Source organism: Jaculus jaculus, chromosome 18, assembly GCF_020740685.1.
Source record: "Jaculus jaculus isolate mJacJac1 chromosome 18, mJacJac1.mat.Y.cur, whole genome shotgun sequence".
Lineage (NCBI taxonomy): Eukaryota > Metazoa > Chordata > Mammalia > Rodentia > Dipodidae > Jaculus > Jaculus jaculus.
The window spans coordinates 36,522,933-36,546,763 of NC_059119.1; the positions used below are offsets into that span (position 1 = coordinate 36,522,933).

At 54.2% G+C, this 23,831-nt stretch overlaps 1 protein-coding gene across 4 annotated transcripts in view; it reads right to left on the reverse strand.

The window, feature by feature from the left end:
- Positions 1 to 2,448: 2,448 nt before the first annotated feature.
- Iqsec3 (IQ motif and Sec7 domain ArfGEF 3) overlaps positions 2,449 to 23,831 on the reverse strand; it is a 108,653-nt gene continuing 87,270 nt past the window's right edge. For 2 of the 4 annotated variants that reach the window (XM_012951361.2, XM_045137341.1), the window contains 9 exons: positions 20,244 to 20,366; positions 19,693 to 19,859; positions 17,052 to 17,191; positions 15,819 to 15,944; positions 14,127 to 14,226; positions 13,842 to 14,003; positions 10,762 to 10,851; positions 8,825 to 8,874; positions 2,449 to 5,891 (listed from right to left, as the gene is read on the reverse strand). In XM_012951361.2, the coding sequence (XP_012806815.2) occupies positions 5,451 to 5,891; positions 8,825 to 8,874; positions 10,762 to 10,851; positions 13,842 to 14,003; positions 14,127 to 14,226; positions 15,819 to 15,944; positions 17,052 to 17,191; positions 19,693 to 19,859; positions 20,244 to 20,366 (1,399 nt within the window). In that variant the 3' untranslated portion in view covers positions 2,449 to 5,450. Of the gene's footprint in view, positions 5,892 to 7,799; positions 8,742 to 8,824; positions 8,875 to 10,761; positions 10,852 to 13,841; positions 14,004 to 14,126; positions 14,227 to 15,818; positions 15,945 to 17,051; positions 17,192 to 19,692; positions 19,860 to 20,243; positions 20,367 to 23,831 lie in introns of all 4 variants that reach the window. The other 2 variants (XR_006634131.1, XR_006634130.1) reach the window with 2 other exon arrangements.

A 23,831-nucleotide genomic window follows, 5' to 3' on the forward strand; every position in this document is an offset into this window, starting at 1 on the left:
ATGGATTGCTAGGAGTCCCCTCCCCCTTCTGCTGATGCTTAGCTGTGACTGTGATGGCTATATGGCTGGCCCTGTGGGTCAGACTAGGGAGTTGGTGGGAGGTGAGTAGAGAAAGTGAAGGGACTCAATGAATAAGATGTCAGGAGCATGTGGTATCCCAAAGAGAGTGACCCTGGACATCTAAGGAGCAAAGGACTGGGGAGACACAAGCAGACCTGTTTTTTTTTTGTTTTTGTGAGCAATCTGCTGGCTACCCCTCCATCGTCGGACGTCGGAACCACAAGTGCATCCTGCTCTGTAGCCGCCCCAGCAAAGGCAGCTAGCTCTAACCATTGCTGCTGTCTGCCTCCCTGAGGCCACGGTGGCAGCCTGGGTTCTCCAGGATGGCCGCCCCCATCTGCTGCCACCCCCTCCCGGGAGCTGCCTGCTTGCCTACCCTCTTTCCCTTGTATCGCTGGCCGGGGATTCTGGTGACTATATGACCTGGATCTTCTAGAAGGCCAGTTTCATGACTTCCTCAGTGGGAGTAGTTTTTCAATCCATGTTTACACATGAATGAGATTTTTTTTTCAATGCAAGTAAATCCACATCTAGATAATGGTCCCTTGGTAGATGATTGTCTTGTTTTTGCCCTCAAAAAGACGTCCCTCCCATTCTGTAGATGTGGTCTTAATCTGGCGGCTGAACTACCTTCCTTGCACAATCAGTTGAGTACTCACTATAATATGGTCCCCTTGTCACCCCTGCCCTGCCCTGACTCTCTGTGTGGATACGGCTGTTCATTTGTTTTTCCCTTTTGATTCCCCACATGTGACATCCAGAGGACAGCTTTGCTTGTAGTGATAAGTATTTCTTTCACCTGCCACCTGGCAGCTGTGCACAACCTTGTTGAATTCACTGACTTCTGACACCTGCATCCTGTTCCAGCCCATTGCCTCCAGCCAGAAACCTGAAACCAGAAACACTCTACGCCAAAGAGCAATGAGTGCCCCCCTGCCCCGCACCTGCAATGGGTCGTCACGGGGACTGTGAACCCCGAGGAGCCAGACCGCCAGAGGCTCCATTAGAACCAGCTGACTTCCCTACCCTTTGTCTCTGGAGGGTGCCCTTCCTCCTGGACCACTAACCAGGCCTGCCAGCCTGACACCAGTGGTCCTGGGGTCCTCTTGGCCTTAGTCCCTCTCCCAAGCCTGGGCCAAGCTCGGTCTTCTCAGGCATGATCTCAAGGGGCTAGTCCTCAACTTCCTGGGTCAAGGAGTTCCCAGGATGGGACAGGTCTGAGCTGGCCTCTGCTTCTTCTGGAATTTCCCACTTCCTGGGAAACGTGTGAACTCATATTCCCAAATGTTTTGACAGGGGCCAGTGAGACCGGCCTCTAAAGGGCACTGAAACTGACCAGCTGTCTGGGTGTTCAGAGTTGTAACCCACCAGGGAAGCTGGGCTCTTTTTATGTGGGTGCCAGTGGCTGTCCTCCGGTGAGGTCCTCTGTGTGGCTGGAAGCCTTCTTCTGGCCACGCCAAAGAAAGCAGCCCAGTTGCCTCCAGCCCTGATCACAGAGCCCGAGCTGGGCGCTGCATTCCTCTGTGAATGCTCACCCAAGCTCCGGAGTCTCCTCAGGACTCAGTCCTGCCTCGCACACACACCTTTGTTTTCTTGTCTGAGACAGGTTCTAGCTATGCAGCTCTGCTTGGCCTGAAGCTCACTCTGTAGCCCAAGCAGTGATACTCCTACGCCTGCCTCCAGACCCGCCTGACACCATCGTCTCGCTCTTCCCAGATCCGTGGTATCCCTGTCCACTCCCAGCGGGCAACCTGTCCCATAGGAGGGTTCAGGAAATAATGTCTTTTGTGCTCAGTGGCTCCAAGAACATTCTCCATCAGCATGCCATGACTCTTTCACTTGAGCCCGTTGCCCCGGTCTGGTCAAACCTGCCCCTGGGTTAGGAGGTGGACTTTGGGCATAGAAAATCACCCGAGTGCGTGATCCAACCTGCGCAGCTGTCTGGGCCTCTGCTCACCACTGCAGCAGGGAACGGGCCGCAGCCCGCACTGCCTGGTGCACGTGCGTGTTGTGGGCCTTCCTCCTCCACAGCTGCCTCTGCTCTCCATCACGCCCTGCTCTGCGGTGGCTGTGCACGTGCGCACACACGTTGCTGGGGATAGAAGCACGCTGCTCTGCACTTAGTGTGCACCCCTCAGGTGCCGGGCCCTCACCTTCCTCTCACCAGAGGCTTCAATTCTCACATTGGGACTTCCTACTAGAGTCACATTTTAAGACATCATATATCCCGGGGGAGAGGAATGACTGCTGTGGCCAGAGAGCAGCTGGGGGACTTCACAATTGGACTCGCAGTAATGTCCTTTTGCCTGACCCTACCAATGGAGACACTGCGTCTTAAGACAAGTCCACTCTCGGTTCGAACAAAAGAAACAGCTGACGCCAGTTTGCTCAAGTGACACGTTTCAATAGAATCTCTAAAACTCTATGAATTGAACAAATAAAATACATCTGGGCTATTTTGTTACAAAATATTTGCCATTTGGATTAGTCGCTGAGTGCAGCCACCCGGCCTGTTCTCAGAGAGCTGCCTCTCTGACAGGTGAAGGGTGTGCGACGGAGAAGGGGTCCTGCAGGAGATGGACAACTGACATAGGGACTGACAGATGGGATCAGGGACCCCTACTGGGTACCAGAGACATCTCGACAGGGTCTGACGGGTGTATGTTGAGGGGGGAGGGTTGGGTCAAAGGCCCAGGGCTGGTAAGTGTATGTGGGAGCAAGATATCTCTGCAGGCAGACTGACAGACAGACTGGCTTTGAGGATAGGCTGCTGAGGCAGGATCTGCTTTAGGACTGGAGGTGGACTGCCCAAAAGCAGGTGGGAAGCAGATTCCACCTCCCACTTGATTGTGGAGTTGGAGCCAAATGGATAAATCTGGGGGAGGGGTCCAGGCCCCCAAAGTAAAGCCAAGAGAATTGATGGGTCCCCTCTTAGCTTTAGGGGAGCGGGAGGGCCAAAGCCTCTCTCTGGACCTCTGGGAAGACCAGAGGCCCTGATGTGGCCGCTGCCATGGAGAAGGACAAGAGTCCTCTGCAGAACAATTTCCATCATTAGTCTGATGGCTGGTCAGGGGAGGGAGGTGACAGACCAGTTAGGAGGGCCAGCTGCTTCCTGCCCTGGGCCACTGAGGCTCAGAGTCCTATCCAGCTCAAGACTTCTCTGGGCTGTTGACCCCAGGCGGCTCAGCTTTTTGTCCAGGACTTCACTACTTTCAGTAGGGTCTTGGTCAGCCACTGTAGTGAACCCTGGGGAGCCTGTCCCTGGGGAGGGGACTCATGGTGCCTGAGAGTCCAGGTCTTTAGGGACTGCATGGGTGGGCCAGCCCTGAGACTTTTATTGGAGCTCATCTGTACAGTGTGGCTGCAGATGAGGTGGGAGGGAAGGCCAACAAGACCACCCCACCCATCAGCTCCAAGCCCAATTGAGCAGGGGCCTGACAGTGGGAGCTGGGTCATCTAGGACTATGTCTTTCAGCAGCCCTTGGCACCACGGCCCCCACTCCATAAATATATTTGGCTATATTCACCACTCATACTCCTTCATACCTCATACTCTGCCTTCTGTTCATAATCTTCTATTTTCATTCCCCTCATTCAAGATTCATGTGCCCCTATCACACAGCTTCATACCCTCCAAGGCCCTGACTGCTTTGCCCTGGTCTGGGGTGGGGGAGGTGTTGGAGTCATGCACTCCAGCGTCAGCTGTTCTACTCGGACAGGTTCTGACTGGGGCACCCAGTTCCAGTAAAGACCCAGACGGGGCCAAGGCAGCCAGGATGGGAAGGAGCAGATGATCTGGAGCCACCAGAGAGACAACATATTGGCTGATAGTCATAGACAGGGCCAAAACGAAACTCACTGAGTGTCATCATAACGACATGTAGATAAACACACACACAAACACACACACAAACGCACGCACACGCACACATGCACAGAACGGAATGAGGTCATCTGGCCCCTCTGAGCACTGAGGATTATCTGTGCCTTCTAGCTGGCCCAGGGCACTGCAGGTTGGGGCATGTGGTAGGAGTTGGGAGAAGCCCATTCACTCTGAATTGGGCAGCATTCACTTTCTGGAGGCTGTCCAAACACGCTCTGACAGGGAAAGGATCTTAAGAAGGGCAGAGTTAGCTGTTGGCACAGGATAGGGGAGGCTGGCCCGGCTTGTGATAGACAATTCCTGAAAGGGCCGTGAATGGGACAGGCTACCTATTGGACCATCCCTGTGGTCTTTGAGGGTGGGCTGTTTTTCATCTACCTGGGGTTATGTGGGGCCACCTCTGTTGGCTTTTCAAGACTGCTTGTCCCTAAGAGGTTGACAAGCTCTGCTTGGCTCTGCAAATTCAGGGTCCAAGAACGTTTGGCCATCCCTGCTGGAGGCATGTCTGCACCTTCTAGGACAGGGGCTACCTAAAGACCGGGGCTGCAGGGCAGTGTGGCGGCTCTAGAGTCCCATCTCTGCAGGCTATCTCCGCTGCACACAGCCCCTCCGGGCGCCCAGACTCACAGTGAGTCCTGGTCCAGCCAAGTCAGATTCCTGCTGGGCAGATCAATACTCCACCCCTGTTTCTACTTCCACATGGCAGATAGTAACCTAGCTCTCACTGCGTTGATGTATAACTGCCTGTGTGCCCTGGGCACTGGCTGAGTATTTTAGGACGGGCAACCAGGAAATGCTCTGGAGAAGTGTACTTTGCAGACACCAAACCTTGCAGTCCTAGGGCCCTATTAAACTGACCCACAGAGAAGCGCGTACACTCTCTCCTTCCTGCTCCTGGATCCGGGCAGCTTGGAGAAGGTCCTGAAGGTGGTAAGTGGGGGGGGGGGGGGTTCATGGTCAAGAAAGCCAATGTTCCTGGGGGACAAGGATCAACTTTCTGAAACCGAAGACCTGGGGGCAGGGGCAGCAAAGAAAGCTACCCTTCCCAAACCCGTTACCCCTAGGACCCTCCAGAGAACTGGAGGTAGCTCTCCTCCACTCAGCTTGGCCACAGATAAATACTTGGTCCTCGGGTACTCAGCCTCTTACCCCCAGCTGCTCTGTGGGCCCACCTGGACCATGGGACCAGCTCTGCAAACCCGTTAGCCCCTCAGCTTTAGTTTTCTTCAATCCACAGTGCAATTTGGGGAGCCAGTGGTCAGAGAAGTGGCACATGGCCTGTGTGGGTTTGTGGGCCCCCAGAGAGTGAGGAGGTTATCTCCAGGCTCGGGCTCAAACAAGTTAGTGAAGGATGGTGGGGCGCAGCAGACCTTTGCAGCAGGGGAGTCTTTTCCCGAACAGTGGTGTTCAGTGGCAAAGAATGCATTGTGCCAGGGTGAAAGGAGCAAGGAGGGGCAGCCCGGCCCCTGGTGGCCAGCCGGTTGGGACGCAGGATGCTGGGCAGGGTCTACACCAGGCTCCTCGAGCCGCTGGAGTAGCGGCGCCTGAGTAGCAGGGAGCCCGGTGGGCAGAACTGGTGGGGGTGGTTGTATGGGGGAGGGGGCGGGGGCAGTGGCGGCTGGTGGATGACCTTGACGGGGGAGCCCGGGCCGCCCAGGGGTGTGGAGCCACAGGAGTCAGAGGAGGATGAGGCGTAGCAGGAGAGAGCCTGGCTCAGCAGCGGCTCCATGCGGGCCAAGCAGGGCTTGTCCAGGACAATGACCTTGACAATTTGCTGGCACTGCACCAGGGTGCCTGGGGATGTGGGCGGCGGCGGCTGCGGCGGCGGTGGGGTCTGCTCCCTCGGGGGGCTAGGCCGTGGGTCTGGCAGCAGGGGTCCCGGCGCGCCCCTCTCGGCTCCCAGCCTGGGGCTGTGCGGGGACGTTTGGAGCCTGTTGTGAATTGACACCTAGTTTAGAAACAGCCAAAGAAGCGTGAAGCGTTACCACTAATTCCCAGCTGCTGGGGCTGGCCACCCCGAGCCTCCCTCCCAACCAGTTCCCGTCACCGCCAGGGGCTCCCAGCCATGCTCTGACCCCTGCTGGTCTCCCCAGCCCCGGGAAACTGCAGAGAACGGCTGTGCAGCCGCGGTTTCCCAGCCCTAGTCTGTCTGCGAGGCCTTTCTGCAGGATGAGCTCCTCCCTTCCTCCAGCGGCTCCACCCACTGATCACCAAGGGAGGAGCCAGGTCATTAAAGCTGTCAAGGCACTTGAGCCCAGAAGGCCTTGGAGAGGTGCTGTGGACCTACTCATCTGATCCTCCCAGACTCCCCCAGGCCATGACTGCATTTGAGAGCTGTCAGGCCAGAGTCAGCTCCTTTTTTTTTTCTCCCCACTCAAGCTAGTCTTGGTTAAATCCGCCTACAACATAGGGGGAAAGCTGGTATGGTCTCTAATCTTGATCCCTTGGGATCCCCTGGGCCAAAGCAGGTGGCCCAGGTGACATGTGATCCCTTCCAAACACAGGCGGTCAGTATGAACTCACTACCTTGGCCTCCTCTTGATAGCTGGGAGACTGAGGATGTAAGGGAGTGGAAGTGAATTCCTAACCCTCTTTGCCACCACCCCCCCACCAGCTCCCCAGCTCCCCAGCCTGTAGCTATGGCGCCCCATCTTCTGCCGCACACAGCTGGGTCCTGTGAAGGTAGCTGGACTCCTTTTCTCTGAGACTTTTCCTATTGGGCATGTTAGTCCTGGGGGACCACTACGGGGTGGCTGCTCAGAATTCAGAGACGCTCTCCAGGCTATAAGGAAGGACCGAGACAGCCCAGTCCCAAGCTCTCCTGGAGGCTTAGACCAGCTTCCTCGGCCCTACCTTTCAGCTAAGGGTCTCTGTTCGCGGGCTGCTTTCTCCCTCCGACTCTCTCCCTCAAGATTTTCCAGCCCTAGCACCAGGCTCGACATTATCACAGGCTTTGGTCTCTACTGTCATTCCCCAGCTTAATAGCATTCCCCGGGCTTCGCTGAGATCTAGACAAAGGTGCCCAAGGCCCCTTGGTGTCCTGCAGAGGGAATGGCCAGGGTCGCTGTCCTCCCAGAGGATGTCACTGGCAGAAGGCTCGGGTCACCACTCATGGACTCTTTCCCATCTGCTGGCGTGCGGAACAACTTCCCCCGAGAGCTGGCGTGTGCTCCCTTCCTCCCTGCCCCTGCCTCACAGCACCCGCAAGCCAACGCCCCTCCGCTGACTACAGGCCCAACACGCCTTTCTGCCCCTCCTTGGTTGCCCCCATGTATCTGGCAACCTTGGCCTTCAGCCGGTCATCTATCTCCCACTCTCTGCTCCCCCAACCCCACCCCAACCTGGGTCCTTTAAAACCCAGCATGTGGAAAACATAATGTAACAGTGGCCAGTCCTCTTACTCTTCCTCCTTCTCACCTCAAGGGAGAAAGGAGAGAGAGAGAGAGAGAGAGAGAGAGAGAGAGAGAGAGAGAGAGAGAAGGAGGGAGGATGAACATGAGTAGCAGTCAGAACAGCTCAGAGGAGATGGAGAAGCGCCTGCCAGAGGGGCTCGGCCAGGCCAGGCAGTGCTGGAGGAGAGGGAGCTCAGGCGGGCCGCTGAGAGGCCACAGGGTGGTGAGGCTGCCCTCCCTCCACACGGGAGCAGAGGCTGGCGGGGTCCTGGAGCTAGCTGGGGAGGGGCAGCCTTGCAGATAGCCACATGGCCCCTTGGATCAGGTAGCAGGGAAGATGGTTGGTTCTCTCTGGGCAGCCAGGAGGAAGGCACTGGAGAACTGGTGACTTGAGTTATCTGCAAGGCTGAAAGATGGGCAGCTGCAGGAAGATGCGGGTGCAGGGCAGGGGATGGAATACCCACCCTGGGGGCTGGTCAGCTGCCAGGCAGGAAGCTCCTCCAGACACAGGTGGGGGACGGGGCGCGGGGACAGAGGGAAACTGAACTCCCTGGCGTCCTGTGGCTCCCCAGGGCTTGGCAGGCTGCTGGGTGGGCTCTTGCCTAACATCTAAGGGTTGGGGGGGGGTCTTCCTGCTTGGGGAGGAGTGGGAGAGGACTATCTATGAGCAGCTGGTGGTCCCCAAGGCCTGACAGATAAGGAGGGACTGGCTGAAGAGTGAGCGGATCTGGTGTGGGACATGCTGTCTCTAGGGGACGCCTAGGGCTGTACAGACTAGCTGCTTCACTCAGCTTCCCTCCCTGTACAGCCTGCGGATGGCGCCCTCTCGTCCAATAAGGAGGGTCTTTGGATTCATCCTCAGAAAAACCTCTAAGGCCACCTACACCCTTCTCTACTGCACTTTTTCCTGCGCTCACCCCACCCATAACCAGCTTCCCAGGAATCAGCTGTCTCGGGAGACACTCCACCTTGTTCCCCCAACCTCATTTTGCCAGCTCCCCTAGGAGGAATCCAAAAGTCCCAGAGGTGACAATGGAGGAAGGGCTTCAGGGTGACTCTAGGAAGGGTGCCCAGGCTCTCTCTAGGGGTGTGGCAGGACCTGGAGAGGAAGCATTGGGTCTCTGACACGGGAAGCGTTGGTGGGGCAGTCAGCGGGGTGTCAGAGAGTGGGTGTGGGGGCGTGGGCTGAGGATCACAGGGTGTCAGGGCGTCACCTCCCTGGGATGTCGGGGGCTTGGCCCTGGAGGGGAGTGGGCCGGGCTGGCAGGCTCGGGGGTGGGCTGGCAGTGCCTGTGGTTTAACTAGGTGCTGGAAGAGTGGCGGTACCCATGCTAGCAGTAACTTTTAATTGTATCTCTTGAAATTGGTAAAATGGTGAGTCGGGCTGGGGAGGCACTGATTAATACCTGAGAAGAGAAACAACAGAGACGGTGAGAAGAAGGACATGGGACAGAATCACTCACCTGGATGCCACCAGGCCTCCACTTACCTCACCGGGGCTCTCCACCACCTTCTCGCCGGCCGCTGCTTCCCTCTTGGCTTTGAATGCAAACAGCACAGAGCTCACTCGCCCACCAGTCCTGCCCCAGAAGCCCCTCCGCCCCGCTCCTCAGCTCACTGGCACTGCAGCACCAGGCACCGCCCCCACAAGGTACTGCTTGGCGTAGCGGACTGGACATCAGGAGCCTGGCTCTGCCACTTCACTGCTATGTGATCTTGTGCAAGATGCTGCACATCTCTGGGCCTCCACAGACTAAGAGATTTCTGGCATTCTTTCAGATATTATCTTTGTTGAGTCTAGTTCCCCTACCTCCAAGTTAAACACTTGCCAAGTTGGCACGGGAAAATGCAAATGGGCTCTGGTTTGTGGGAGCCATGTAATAACTCTACACCCTTCTGTGACAGGTCCCATGAGGAGGAGCTGTCCTTTGTTCTGGTCACTGTGACTTAGTAGAGTGGTCGCGATTTGAGGATCTAAAGCCCACAGCATACCCGCCACAGGGCCTGGCACCCGTGAGAACAGCTAATGGCCTGTAATTGTGACCTCAGCTTCTCACTGCCTGGTATAGCAGCAGGATACCATGGCCTCTTAGGAACAGCCTGATGACTTTTCCTGGCTTTGTCCCCTGCCCCAGCAGAAGCCCCTCGATTTCCCCCTTTCCCCAGACCCTGCTTTCTGCCTCCCAGAGCACCGGGGAAACTGTGGCATTGTCTGGGAATGAAGAAACTACCTTGCTGTGGGACACAGCATCCATGGGGACACATCCAGGTCTGATCAGGACTTGCAGCTCCCTGAAGAGAGGCTGGTGGGGGATGCAGGGTATAGGTGAGGGGGAAATCCCAGCTGAGGACTGGTATTTAAATTTAGGCAGCTGTGAAGGTAAGCGATGACTCACACCCTACAATCTTATACAAATAAAGGGGATGACTGAGTCACATGGATGGTAACAGCTGGTCGTGTGATGTCAGGGCACGCCCATCTGTACAGATGACATCACAGGTGCACCCTACAGGCTAGACAGCCCCAGGGCTTGTCAGAAGAATGAATGACGTGTAATAGCTGGTGTGACTGTTCTTGGGCTGCATTCTATCCCATCTGGCTTTAGGATCAGCTGCGGAGGACTTGGGGCCTTGTGAATTTGATGGAGTTCCCCAGCTCTAGTTGATGTTGGCTGTGGAGGCTCAGATCATTCACCGGCTAAACTTTGTTTGTGGGATGTGGGACCAAGTGGCTAAACTAGTGCATGAATCATCTGGGTGGCAGGTGTTTCTCTGCCTCTGATTCCCAGTAGTGCTACATGAGGTGGCCTGCCTCCAGTGCTCTGCCTGTGCATAAGACTGAGGCAGCAGATAGCAGGGAAAGGAGGCCAAGCTGGTTACTAAGTCAGAAGCTGACTGACACTGCTTGGTCTCAGGGCACAAGTTAACATGAACAAAATACTTGAGAAACTGGGTTTGACACTCATCTGGATCAGAGCCAGAACATCAAGGCTCTTGACCTCTGAGGCAAAGGGCTATATTTCCCACAAACTCCAGAACTCTGGGGTCATTTGCAGAGTGGACACTTTCACCTTCCTTTTCTCTATTGCGGATGCTCTGAGGTTAAAGATAGCCAGCCTGTTGCTCCTCCATAGAAAGAAATGGCAAAAGAAATAGCACAGCTCCCTGCACTAAAGCTGCCAGAGCCAGGAGTGGGATCTCTGTGGGGGTCTGAACGGGCAGAGCACACCCCTCTCTACAGTCCCAGAGCCAGGAGTGGGATCTCTATGGGGGTCTGAACGGACAGAGCACACCCCTCTCTACAGTCCCAGAGCCAGGAGTGGGATCTCTGTGGGGGTCTGAACGGACAGAGCACACCCCTCTCTACAGCTCCCAGAGTAGGTGCAGGGCACTTGCATGGCCCTGGCTGGCAGAGTCCGGGCTCACCTGTTGGTGATCCTTGCTTTGACTGGGGGTCCACCTGGGCTCCAGTGGACCTGACGGACAGTGTCTTTGTTCCCTGTTTTTCCAGTTCCCCTATGGAAAGGAGAGGTGGTGAATAGAGGAGAACCCCGAAATCCTCCAGCAGAGGGAAGGGAGGAGACATGCAGCAGCAGGGATAGAAGGATGAGGAGGTCAGGGGCCACTTCCTCCCCACTGCTGGCAGGAACCTCAGGTCAGGATTAGCACTGGCCGCCAGTTAATTCCCTCTGGGAGCTGGAATTCTGCATGTGTGTGTGTGTGTGTGTGTGTGTGTAGATGACAATGCCTGCTTGACTGTTAGAAGGGCTGCGAGAGGCAGGTGCAGGGCAAGGCAGTAAACTGCTGGAGTTGGAACTTCAGTTTAATACTTCTTGACTGGGTAGCTTGAGACAAGTGACCTAACCTCTCTGCTGGAAGGGACAACTGAGCTTCCCAGTGCCATTAAAAGGGCTAACTTAAGACATACAAGTAAAGCATGCAGAGCGAGGCCTGACTGGGGCAGATGCTCCACGCCTGTTAGCATTAGGATACCACGTGAGAAAATGCAGCACACAGCTCTCAGGCAGTTAATGATGTCTAGTCCATCCACATGCTGCTAGCAAGTCTGGGCCCACCCCAGCTGCTGAGCTTCCTCGGGGAGAGTCTACTGTGGGCTGGCCAGGCCCTCATGGCTGGAACATGTGTTTTGCTCCTCTATGGGAGGCATCTTTCTGCACTGGAAACCACTCAGCTTGTTTTCCAAGTGGCACTAGGGACCCACCTGTCACCATCCATGCAGATTTGACGGGTGTTATTAAAGTGCTCCTTCAGCTTCTAAGTTCCAGGGAGCATGACTTAAGAGCCCTTCCTTAAAGCTACTCAACTGGGTTCTGTCCAGAATCCAGACACTGAACTGCAAGTCCCGAAGCCAGCAGTCTGCCCCTGTTACCTGAACCACACCACTCATCATTAGTACGTGTTTACTGAACCTAGGCTGGGGTGGGGGAGGCTTTCCCCACAGTGGAATTAGCTCAGTAATTACAAATGAGTTCACAGAGCTGGTGTGATGCAGAGTGGGTGTGATGCTCACCACTAACTGTGGAAACTTGAAAGGCTAGTTCTCTAAGCTCTGTTAGCCTCAGTTTCCTAATGTGTAAGATGAAAAGAATTATCTGTGCACATGGAAGGCCACAGGCCTCGCTGAACAGCAGGTTCAGCCATCCATCCCGAGCGTGGTGCGCAGCAGGTCTTCAGTGAATGGAAGCTCTCCTGCTTCATTTACCTTCCCACTGACTCACCTCCTCTCCTGCCCGACATGACGGCCAGCTCTCGCCTCTCTGTCTCTTTCCTTTTGCTCCATGTGAAGATGGGCTGGGCCTTTGTCTTTCTCATAATGAATTTTGAGCTTATTGGCTCCTCTGTTGCTTTGGGAAAGAAAGGGCCTGTGGGTGGCCTCAGGGCTGACGTAAAGCCAGGGATCTGCCCTGGCAGTGCTGAGGCTGGAGGGCATGGCTTCCCACACAGTGTGGGGCTATTCGTGGCATTTGAACCAGAAAAGAAAGGAAGCCATTTCAAGGTATATCCTTGAGAATATACCAGAACGACAGCCAAGGTAGCCTTGTATGCATCCAGCCCAGCCCATGAAGAGAATCTATGACGCCCCTGAGCACAAGCAAGCCAATGCTGCAGAAAGCTGGCACGGTTCCTCACATGCCCTTTCACTGGGCAGCTTCTTTTGAGATATCTGGTGGGTTTGATTTTACCCCAATTTTGATCATCTTCTTAGGAGCTTACAGAGAGAACTCTTAATCTCAACGTGGACAGAGCATGAAGCTTGGTATCAGACTTAAGTGCACAGACTAGCTCCTGAACTTCTAGTGTGTATGACCTACATATTAGCATTGTTTTTACCTCCTCAGAGCTTCCTCTGTCAAAGGGCAACACAGCTGCCTTGCAAGGGCCAGCAGAACATAGCTGACCTGCCTAGTACAGAATGGGTACTCCAAAAATGATGGTTAACCGCACTACCCTCCTGGAAATGGTGGTGCATTCCTGTGATTAATTCCACTACTCTCAGAGGCTGAGGCAGGAATATCAAGTGATCTAGATCAACCTGAGTTATACAGTGAGAACCTAACTCAAAAAAAAAAAAAAAAAACCAGAGCAAAACAAAAGTCCATCATTTCCCATTCATACCATGTTCCTGCTCAAGATCCCTGTCACCTTTCCTTTGCCCAGTGGACCTATTTTAATTTAGAGGCACTAAGTGACTCTGTACTCAGCCCTGAAATCCATTTTTGTTTTCTGTTTCGGGTTCTGGAATCCATCCTTATTTCATTTTCTCTTCAAGTCCATCTGAGGCCACCACCATGCTTTGCCAGCCAAAGTTCACCCAGGGCATAGGTGTGGGGTGTTACTGCTCAAAGAGCAACCCCAAACCAGGTGGACACATGCAGAAACCCGTTAAGACTGAGAACTACCTGCTCTGACAGCCTGGACTGCTCAGGCATGTAGGTGTTCCTCAGAGGAGCAGAAAAAAAATGCCAGAAGAACGTGGTAGGACAGCGAGCCTGAGCTCTTCAAAAGGAAAATGTCATGAAAAGGGGAAGTGGAGGGGGCATCCTAGTTTAAGAGATTGGAGAAATGAAGCTAACCAGATGCCCTGTGTGAGCCTGAACTGAGTTGGGGGAGGCTATAAAACGCAAGGCACTTTGGTGGGCAGGAAGGCGCCAGAAGCCCCCAGGCATCCTGACTGTGTCCTGCTGGGGTGGGCTCTGTAGACTGTCCTGGCCAACAAGGCAACACTGGCAATGTCAAGGGCCCCTCACGTATCACATGTGGCTGGCAGGTATGCACACACACGTGTGCTCTGCAGGAGCCTCGCTTTAATCACGAACCAATGCCCACATGGGACAACGAGTATGGAATATGTTGCCTGAAGGCTGGGGGTCCACGGGAGGACAACAGGTCCAGCCCAGGGCAGGGCAGGGGCAGGTGGGGTCGCAGGCTGCCTCTGCCCCTTGATGACCCCTGTCATCTGTTTTGGGAGTTGAGCCCATCCTTACACTCTATCCGGATCTGTTCCAGCTCCGTCACCTCAGCGATGGATTCCTTCAGGTCCTCCACAAACTTCTGCATCTCATCGGAGCCCAGGGCACAGAAATGCAGCACCTGGTTCTTCTCAGAGCCCGAGAGTGGGGTCACCAGTGTGATTCCATGGGAGTAATCTGGAACCAAGCCGGTGCCAGCACTGAGCCTCAGGGCGGTTCAGAGGGCCAGGCATGGGGAGGATATGGGGTCTTCAGGGAGTGTTCCCTGCCCCCGCTAGTCGCCACCCCCCCAGGACTCACACTCATTCTCAAAGAGGTGGAAGCGCATGCCCAGCAGGCCGACTGCCTTGCAGAAGGTGTATGTGAAGGGGCTCTTCTTCTTAGGACACAGCTTGAGAATCTGCCCAAGGAAGGGGCAAAGACAGAAGGGAGATGGGAGATGGCAAATGCATTGTGTACTCAAGCAGGCACCAACACCCAAGGGCAGTGTGGACACACAGGTCAGTACACAAAGATGCACATGCCTACATACTTCATGTACCTTCACACACATGTAGGTACGGACTTGCATACATAGACTGCTTAAGACCTTCCTTAACCGCATAGTCCAGGACTCATCCTGTCTAGACAACTGCTTCTGCTACTAGACACCCTGACGCTTGAGCCCTACCAGACTTTGCCCCTTCCTTACACTTGCTTCTTGCTGGAACCATACTATCCTCCTTTATGGAGCTTTAAAGGGGCCAGCTCCATCCTACCATAGCTGCTCCTTTCCACAACTCTCCCTGAAGCTTTCTGCATGGCTGGAGTACCCTCATTACTTAAGGCCATGCACATGCTTCTTAGAGGCAGCTTGATTTTGAATCCACAAACCATAAGCAAGCCTCCAATCCCCATCATAACCCCGTCACCTTGTCCTAGCACTGTGTGTAATCTCATAGCACCCTCCCTCATCTGCCGTTATCTTGTTCGTTTCTTTTCTTGTTTATTTCCTAATGCCTTCTCCTGCTAAAATGGGAGTCAATCTACTAGTTGTTCAATACATAAGCATATTTTATTCAGCTCCTCCTGTGAGCTGGGGGAGAACACATAGAACAGAGAGTCTCGCCCTTAATGGGTTTACATGGCGCTGGAGGAAGACAGAAAAGCAGTAAGTGCATCTACCTATGTGACAAAAATCAAAGCAAAGCCAGGCGTATATAAGGTAGTTTCAGAAGCCTGGGTAGCATGTTGAAAAAAATGAAATAGGGTTAGGACTAGAAAGTGGCTGGGCAGAACTGCTCACTTGGTGGCAGGAAGGCCAGCCTAGGAAGTCACATTTCAATACAGAACTGCTTGAAAGGAAAGAGGAAGCCATGCCTAGCTCCAAAGGATCTTTGCAAGAGAAGGAGCAGCCGGGACAATGGTCTGGCTAATGACAGGCAGCTCCTGGGACCAGAGTGCTTGAACAGCCAAGAGTGTCCAGGGACAAGGTCCTCGGGGCAGGAGAGGCTTTCATCTCATTCTACGGGAGCAGGTAGCGGGTCAGCCTGGAGGTGCTCTAGAAAGGTAGGGTCATTGTTCTGTGGAAAGAGGAGCTTGGAGGAGGCCGCTGATGGTCACCGGACCCGAGTGCAAAGGAGGAGGAAAGGAGAGGGGGCTCTGTGGTATCCTGTTGAGGTTTCCACACAGCTTCCTGAGGGAGAGGACCAATCCTGTTCACATCTGTTCCTGGTGCTTGGCACAATACCTGGCACACAGTTGCCTGGCCCACTGTGGCCCCTTTCGGTTAGGGACCTGATGCCCATGTTGTGAGCCCTGCCCCAGGTTTCCTGTCACATGGAGCAGCAGGTCACGTCGGCTAGGGTCTAGCCCGTTTCTGTCTTGACCTGTCTATGCATCAGCTTCACAACTCACAAACCAGTAACTGTTCTAGCTGCCACAGCATTGGTCCACCCTGCCCAGTCCCAGGGGTGGGCCTCAGAACTGCCCGGCTCCAGGTGCTCTGCTCACCAGCAGCAGGTCATTGAAGAGGAACACTTCCCTCTGATGTGCAGCCTGCTTCTGCAGTCTGTTCACGTCCGTCACCTCGAAGAGCCGGCTGCAGCAGACCAGGCGGCGGTGTGGCATGGACAGCACCTGGGCCAGACAAGGCTTTGTGGCGAGGACCCAGCAGCCCCGAGGCCTTCCTACCAGCCAAGGTTCCCCAGAAGAGGAAACGGAGCTCCAGGAATCAGGAAGGGCTCTACTTTGGAAAGGCCTGCACTTGACTGTAAACCCCTTTTGTTTGGGGCTCTGTTTCTTTTTTCCCACTTCTGGGACAGCCAAGTCAGAAGAAAAGGGGCTTGATGTGAAAGGGGCTTGTAGTGAAAGTATGGGGTGGAGAGAAAAACTTGACATGAGCCTTCAGAGTGTTCAAACAGAGTCACTGTTAACTGCTCCTCCTCTTTTACCTTGACCACATAATGGCCGAGCCTGAATGTGTGATGTCCCTATGCTCTTGTCCACTGCCTACCCAACTGGAGCGTGCAAGGAAAACCTGCACTGAAAATCCCCTGCAGCGCATAAGGAACCGGATAGCTTATAACCCAGACAGGTGCCTGAGCCTCAGTTCCAGAGCCCGGGTGAAGGCCTTTCTTGCACGGATGGAGAGAATGGAGCGGAGCCCAGAGGCAGAGGGGGCCCAGCTCTCCATCCGGCTTGCTGAGCGTGCCTCCTGCAGGGGGCCAAGAGCCTGGTCTCCATTGCGTGTACACATGGAGTAAAGTCTCTTCAGAGCAGTGCAGTGACATAGAGGATTCTGGTTTTAAATCTTGGTGGATGCTGGGGACGCGTTGCTTGGAATACCGGTCACTGCAAATGAGGCACCTCCACACTCTGAAACACCACAGCACGCAGCCTGCTTGAGTTTTCTGCTACCTACTCACTAGGACCATCCGGGCATGCCTGGCACCCACTGTGATCTAGGGATCCAAAGCTTCCTCATCTGGTCACCTCTCATCCTTCAACCCGACATTACTGGCCAGTCCCTTTTCACATCTCACTTCCGTCTGTTCTGCTGCAGCAGCTGGTGGCAAGACGCAACGAGGAAATGAGGGGACGCACTGCCCAGCACACAGTGTGTACTCAGGAATGATCAAGTCAGTGGCTAGCAGGCAAATGTCTGTGGCAGGTAAGGAGGAGAGTGGGAGAAGGGTCTGGCAGGGAGTGAAGAGCCCGGCAGACGCTGCTCTGTGCTGCACTTACCGTCTTCATGCCCACGATGGACTTCTCCACTTTGGTGACATACGTGACGTGGTCTTCATTGGACTTGAGCTCCTTCTGCTGGATCCTTTCATAGATGCCTACCACCAGCTCTCTGGGGATGTCGGCGCCATCGTCCACACCTAGCAGACACAGCGGGATCAGGGTCCCCGATTGCAGAGATGAGAGTGAAGCCGTGGGAGGGCGGCCCCGCCTGTGCCTGGTCACTGATGCAAATCCTTTCACAGCTGGCTCCCCGCCCCCACTGCAGGGAGCACGCACACTTTTCTACTCTTGTTTGCTGATGTCCCTCAGCCAGAACCTCTGCTCCCACCTCCCAGGCCTCTTCCCTGGTGGCCTCTGCTTTCTTGCTCTTTCTTTCTTTGCACCCACAGTTCTACTGTCATCAGTGGGTTTGTCTTGACTTTAACTCTGCCCTGCACCATGAGCATCATGTTCTGTCTTGCTACTGTCCCCTTCTGGGCCCTCTCCTCTCCTCTAGTAAGGGCCATGGTGCCAAGTAGCTTGTGAAATGGGTGAAAGGCTTCTTCCCTCACTGGAACACCGGGGTGGGAGCTGGACAGAAAGCAAAGAGGAGGTGGGTGTCCTGGTGTGACGGAGGCCATGCAACCCTCCCCTGATCCTTAGTGATGTCAACATGGTGACAGAAAAGTGCCAGCAGGAGATACACCAACCTGAGCACAGACAGCGAAAACACTCCTATTTTTCCAGGTCTATTTCTTTCTCTCTCTTTGCTGATGATGGAATTTGGAGCATTGTGCATGCTAAGCAAGAGCACGACCACTAAGCCACATCCCCAGCCCTCCAATTCTTTCTTTATAAATGATTTTTTATTTTTATTTATTTATTTTAGAGTGACAGGCAGAGAAAGAGGCAGAGAGAAAGAGAGAATGGGCACACCAGGGCTTCCAGCCACTGCAAACAAATTCCAGACGTGTGCACCCGTTTGTGCATCTCGCTAACGTGGGTCCTGGGGAATCAAGCCTTGAACCGGGGTCCTTAGGCTTCACAGGCAAGTGCTTAACTGCTAAGCCATCTCTCCAGCCTTCCAAATATTTCTTTAATGAGGATATATTCTTTGTTAAGGGGGACACATTGAAAATATAACACAGCATGGGGAAATGACCTCGAAGGAGGTTTTCCTTCTGCAAGCAGCTCCCCAGAGGCTCAAAAGAAGCCATGCTGTGGGCAAGAAAAAGCAGGAAGGCAGAAAGTACACAGGTCTCTCGCTCAAGATGCCAGGCCACCAGCTTCTGCTCCTGGGGGATAGCACTGAAGAGTTTTCCTGAAAGGCACAGATCCACAAAGCCAGGGACCGCACCCCGGGACTTGGCAGGTGGATGAAAAATTAGATGGAGGAGCGAGGCCAAACCTTCAGCCAGCAGGGAGGCTAGAAGTCACTCCACACCCCTCAGGACCACCCAAGGGCTTCTACCTGGAGGCAGTACAGTTCCTTGAGAATGGAGGACTGGAGAGAAGGATGCAGGGTGTGAGGTAGGTATCTGGGCTGAGAGACCCGTCAGCCTGGCTGTCCACGAGTAAATCGGCAGACAGCTGGAGGGATGCTGAGCGTGTGCCCTGGGCGCGGTGGGAACACGGGCAGGCCCTAGCTTTCTCTGCAGTGAACCTTGATGTGTTCTTTTGACTTTGTTGGATTAAGTGTATGCATAATGCTGTTGATTATTTTTTTTATTTTGATTTTTGGAGACAGTCTCACTCTGTAGTCCGACGGGCCTTGAATTACCAGAAATCTTCCTGCCTCAGCCTCCCAAGTGCTAAGATTATAGGTATGCACTGCCATGCCTAGAAATCTGACTTTTGTTTGTTTGTTTTTGTTTTTCAGGGTAAAGTCTCGCGCAAGCCCAGGCTGACGTAGAATCCACTATGTAGTCTCAGGCTGGCCTCAAACTCCCGGTGATCCTCCTACCTCTGCCTCCCAAGAGCTGGGATTAAAGGCATGCACCACCATGCCCAGCTCAATCTGATTTTTTCTTTTTTTTACTGCCCAAAATTATCACTGTCACCTGCATACTCAGCTGGCTTTGATGGGGTACACTGAATTAATTAGCATGATGTGATTAGGCGACCTGCAAGGCTGAATGACAAGGAATCTAGTGCCTGATTGCCCTGTCCAGGCTCTCCCTCTCTACATTGTAGGGGAGGAGGGATGATCTTCTATCCAAGTTATCCACGTGGTACCCAGGCCCTGGCGGTCGCCCAGAGGAGGACAGCCCAGGAAGGGAAGGAGGCCCCGCCCTGGGGCCTCCTGCTTTGACTAGAGCTGTGGCATCTGCAGATCCCAGCTGCCTGGAGAGCAAGCAACCTTCCCAGCCTGCTGGGGGTGACCCGGCCCTGCGAGCAGTCAGGACTAAGATGCACAGAATTAAGATGGAACAGGGCCTGGCGTAGTGGCGCACGCCTTTAATCCCAGCAGCCTGGGAGGCAGAGGTCGGAGGACCGCTGTGAGTTTGGGCTAGCTCGGAACTACACAGTGAGTTCTAGGGTCATCCTTGGCTACAGTGAGACCCTACCTTGGAGAAACAAAATAAACAAACCAAAAGATTGACCAGGAAGCAGTCCTGTGCAGTGGCCGGTCCCTTCCACCCTGGCCCCGCCTTCTCACCTCGAAGGTTCCGGATGAAGTCCTCCAGCATCATCTTCCGGTCCGGCTTGATGCTGGGGCTGTACATGTCGGTGTTGAGGAGGATGATGGCGAAGGCCAGGATGAAAATGGTGTCTGGGTTGTGGAACTGCTGCACCACCTCGGGGTTGCACATGCAGTAGCGCTGGCTGGGGGGGGTGGGGAAGAGACCATGAATTCCTTCCGCTCCAGGGAGACGCTGTCCGGGGACTGGCCTCAGCTCTCTGGGGGCTTCGAATCCAGGGGATCCCCACAGCCTCAGCACTCACCTCCCACACATGCTCAGGAGGAGGCTCTGGCTGAGAGTACGTGAAGAGCCTTGGCTTGTAGGCCCCGTGGAGTTTTGGCTTGCAGCACTCAAGAACCCCTTCTCCTTCCTTCTAGGACCCCCAAACCCCCTCCCCCGCTTACACCAGCCCGGCATCTCTGTTTGAGAATCACAGCAGCCCTTCTTCCTCACCCCACCCACTCTGGTTCCAGAGGTGTTTGGGGGGGGGGGTTAGAGAGTGGAGCTGGGGAGGGGGGCGTCTCACCTGAAAGCTTCTATAAGACGCTCCACTTTTTGGGCCTCTCCCTGTACACGGATGTGAGCCTGGAACTTCCGCAGGGCCTCATCCAGCTCCATGTTGGAAAAGTCCATCTCGTCCACCACGCAGCTGAGGACAGGTGGGAGGAGGGTCATGAGGTGATATTGTACCCCCACCAACGCCTCTAGAGCTCGGGAGTGAGGTGAAGCCAGGGCCCCTTGCAGGGATACTGGGACCTGACCTGTCCCAGAAGGGCTTCCCAGACTTCCATACCCCTCCCAGGACAGTTTCTTCCTGCTATCTCTTTCTTATCTCATGCATCAGCCCCACAAGGAAGCTGTCCGCTATTACCACCTCAAAACTGAGACCCTAAGTGTTGAGCTGGGGCTAAGGCCACTGACTGTTGGTGGCAGGTGGGGGAGGGGAATGAGCTCAGACTTTCCCACTGCAGAGCCAAGTTGTTGTTCTTAGCCCCAGAGGATCTCAAAGTCAAACACATGAAAAAGGAATGAATCACATATGCTGTCAGGTGCCTGTAGTCCCAGCTACTGAAGGGGCTGAGGCAGAGGGATTTGCTTGAGTCCAGGAGTGAATTTGAAGAGCCTACCTGGGCAACATAGTGACCCCCTACTTCAAAAAAGAGAAGAAGAAAAACAAAGGAATAAAACTGGTGTAGTGGTATGTCCTTTCAAAGACCCGTTGAGAGTCCCTTTCTCTGCTCAAGTGATTGAGGTCTCCCCTGTACCCCTTTCCCTCAGGCTTCCTGGGAAGGACATGGCCTATGAGGATCTCTCTCCCTCCCCAACCCTTCTAAGCTGTCAGGCGAGGCCTTGGTAGAGAGGCCTCTGGAAAGGAAATGATGGATCTGGGTTAATGCGGGAGGGGGCAGTGCGGCCCACAGGTGGATCTGATCATAGCTTCGTGTAACCTTGGCTCATTACTTACCTTTGGCGCCTCAGTTTATTCTGAAAATGGAGGCAGGTAGAGTCTCTGCTCATGCCACCTCGAGGCTTGGGGACTTTGCCTCTTCAGTGGCCCCTCTAGGCTGGCTCCTTTCTAGTCCTGACCCTTGCTGTTCACCGAGCCTCTCTGACAGACAACAGCATGGGAACATAACATGGGCAAAAGTCATCTTGCTTTCCAGGTGACCCTGGCTGTAAGTCCAGCATGTAGCTCAGTGCCCAGAACACCCATTAAAGGCTCAGTAAATGTCTGCAGGGAGACTGGAGGAAGGGCAGGATGGGCTCTAAGAGGCATCTGCCTCTTCCATGATCCTAGAAGACCCAGAGATCCTGACTCTGGTGTCATTCATCAGGAACAAGCAAGGACAGCAGTCCTGACTCCTCTGCAGCCCAGGCTAGACCTTCCCTGATGGGCTGACATCTTGCTGCATCCCAGGCCCAGCCCACCAGTCCACTGCCTTCCCCTTCTTCCCCTCTCCTGCAGGACCTTGAACTGAGGCTCTGCACCTGCTTCTCCCTTGGTGTCCCTCTGGAAGTCTCTCTCCATGTCTGTCTGCCTTAGAGCCCTGGGCCAGGCCACCTTCCAGATGACAGAGGTGAGTACTGGATGTGGGGTTCTGTGGGGAGGTGGGGAAGGAGGCAGCAGCTGGACAGGTGGGAGCTCCTTAGCCAAGCACGATGGCCTACTTTTCAGCCTTCTACTCAGGTGACATACAGCTCGTTGGCTTGCTGGCTCACTGGCTCAGAGCTCTGTCTAAGAGCTCCAGAAATGAGCTAAGAACTTGAGACCAGTGGTTGATCATAAGAATCATCTAGGTGAAACACTGTCTTCCTCCCTGGGCCTTGGGAAGGAGGGACCCCAGGACAGGATCCCTGGGCTGCAGAGCTGGAGTGGCCTCTAGCTCAGCATTCTCCAGTTTGTGCTCTGAAGGTCGACTCTTGGGCCACAAGTCTGTTAACATGTAGATCTTCAGCGCAGATCCAACTAATTATAGTTTATGGCCAGCCAGGGGGTTGGCATTTCTTTACCCATTCTCCAGATGATGCTTAAAATGTGAAAACCAGGGCCCGAGCTGCAGCACAGTGTAGGAGAAAACCCAGCCAATTGGGAACTTTAAAAATGTGAATTGGAATGGTGGCGCACGCCTTTAATCATCCCAGCACTTGGGAGGCAGAGGTAGGAGGATTGCCGTGAGTTTGAGGCCACCCTGAGACTACATAATGAATTCCAGGTCAGCCTGGGCTAGAGCAAGACCCTACATAGAAAAAAATAAATAAAAATAAAATGTGAAACCAGGCCCCAGGAAACAGCCTTTAGTGGCACTTGTGACCACACCCGGCTATCAGGGCTGGTCTGAATGGGGGTGGTAAGGAATGGATGGCTGGAGGTACAGCCAAATGCACCAACCTCCACATGCCTCCCTGTGATGCACTGTAGGCCATCAATGTTTGATAGCACCGGTGAATCTGGGCTTCTCAGATCCCATAGGACACCCTCAATGTTTTCTGGCTGTGAAACCCTAAGTAGAAGGGAAGAGGTTCTGGGAAACAGGATGAAAGGACCTGCATTCCTCCAAGATGCCAAGCCATTTATTCTCATCTCGCTGCGAGTCAGCCAAGAGGATCTCTCAGCTAGTCCCACCACTGCCTTGACTCTGATGTTCCCTGACGAGGGCCCAGAAGCAGGGAGGGCCCATAGCCCACTCATAAAGGCACCTCGGATGCTGCAAGAAGGGCATAGCATTCTAACTGGTTTAAAACTCATCTTGCCACGATGGGCAGCAGCCTTCCGCCTCTGCCCATAGAGCCATCACTTGCTTTCCTGACTGGCTGTTTCCTCCCTTGAAGGCAGCTGGGCGAGGGGCAGTGCTGCCTCTCAGCCGCCTGCTGCAGTGGACTGCTGTCTCCAGTCAGCTGATAGCATGGCGCTCCTACCCATCTTGGGTATGGATTTCTCATCTGCCATTTTAACCTCTTTTGTTCCTCTCCTTTCCACTTCCTCCTTCCTTCTGCTTCTCTTGTTTCGTAGTATCTATTAGCACTTAAAATTCCCCATTCCCATCCTTTGTCATCACCTGAAATCCCTGCCTAGAGGAGGCTGGTGACAATTTACCAAATCTTTCCTGCTATTAAGGACCCAGTGAGGCCAACATCACCTCCCCTTGGGAAAAGATCATACATTCCCTAGGAACTTTTTGGGTTGTCTGATTCCTCATTTTACAGTAAGAAGCCCTGAGACCACCTAGAGGCTTACCTTTAGCCCCCACAGCTAGTAAGAGTAGGTCTTCCCCTCAAGACTACCTACATGTGCTTTGGGGAGCAGGGGTCCAACACCAGTGAGGGAGGCTCTCAGTGCATTCTTGCTCACCGAAGTTTGTTGTTGGTGCTTGTTATAGGTTGGATATGAGATGTATCCCAGAATCTCACCTGCTTTAGTATTTGGCCCTACTTAGTGGGGTTATTTGGGGAGGTTATAGAATCTTTGGGACTGGGGTCCAGCTAGTGGACATAGGCTACCAGCAGTGACCTGCTTCTGGCATAGTCTCTGCTTCCTAGTCTGCCAAGATGGGAGGAGCTGCCACCTCACCCTTGTGCTGCTATGGATGGAGTGGCCACAGCCACCATGGCTTCC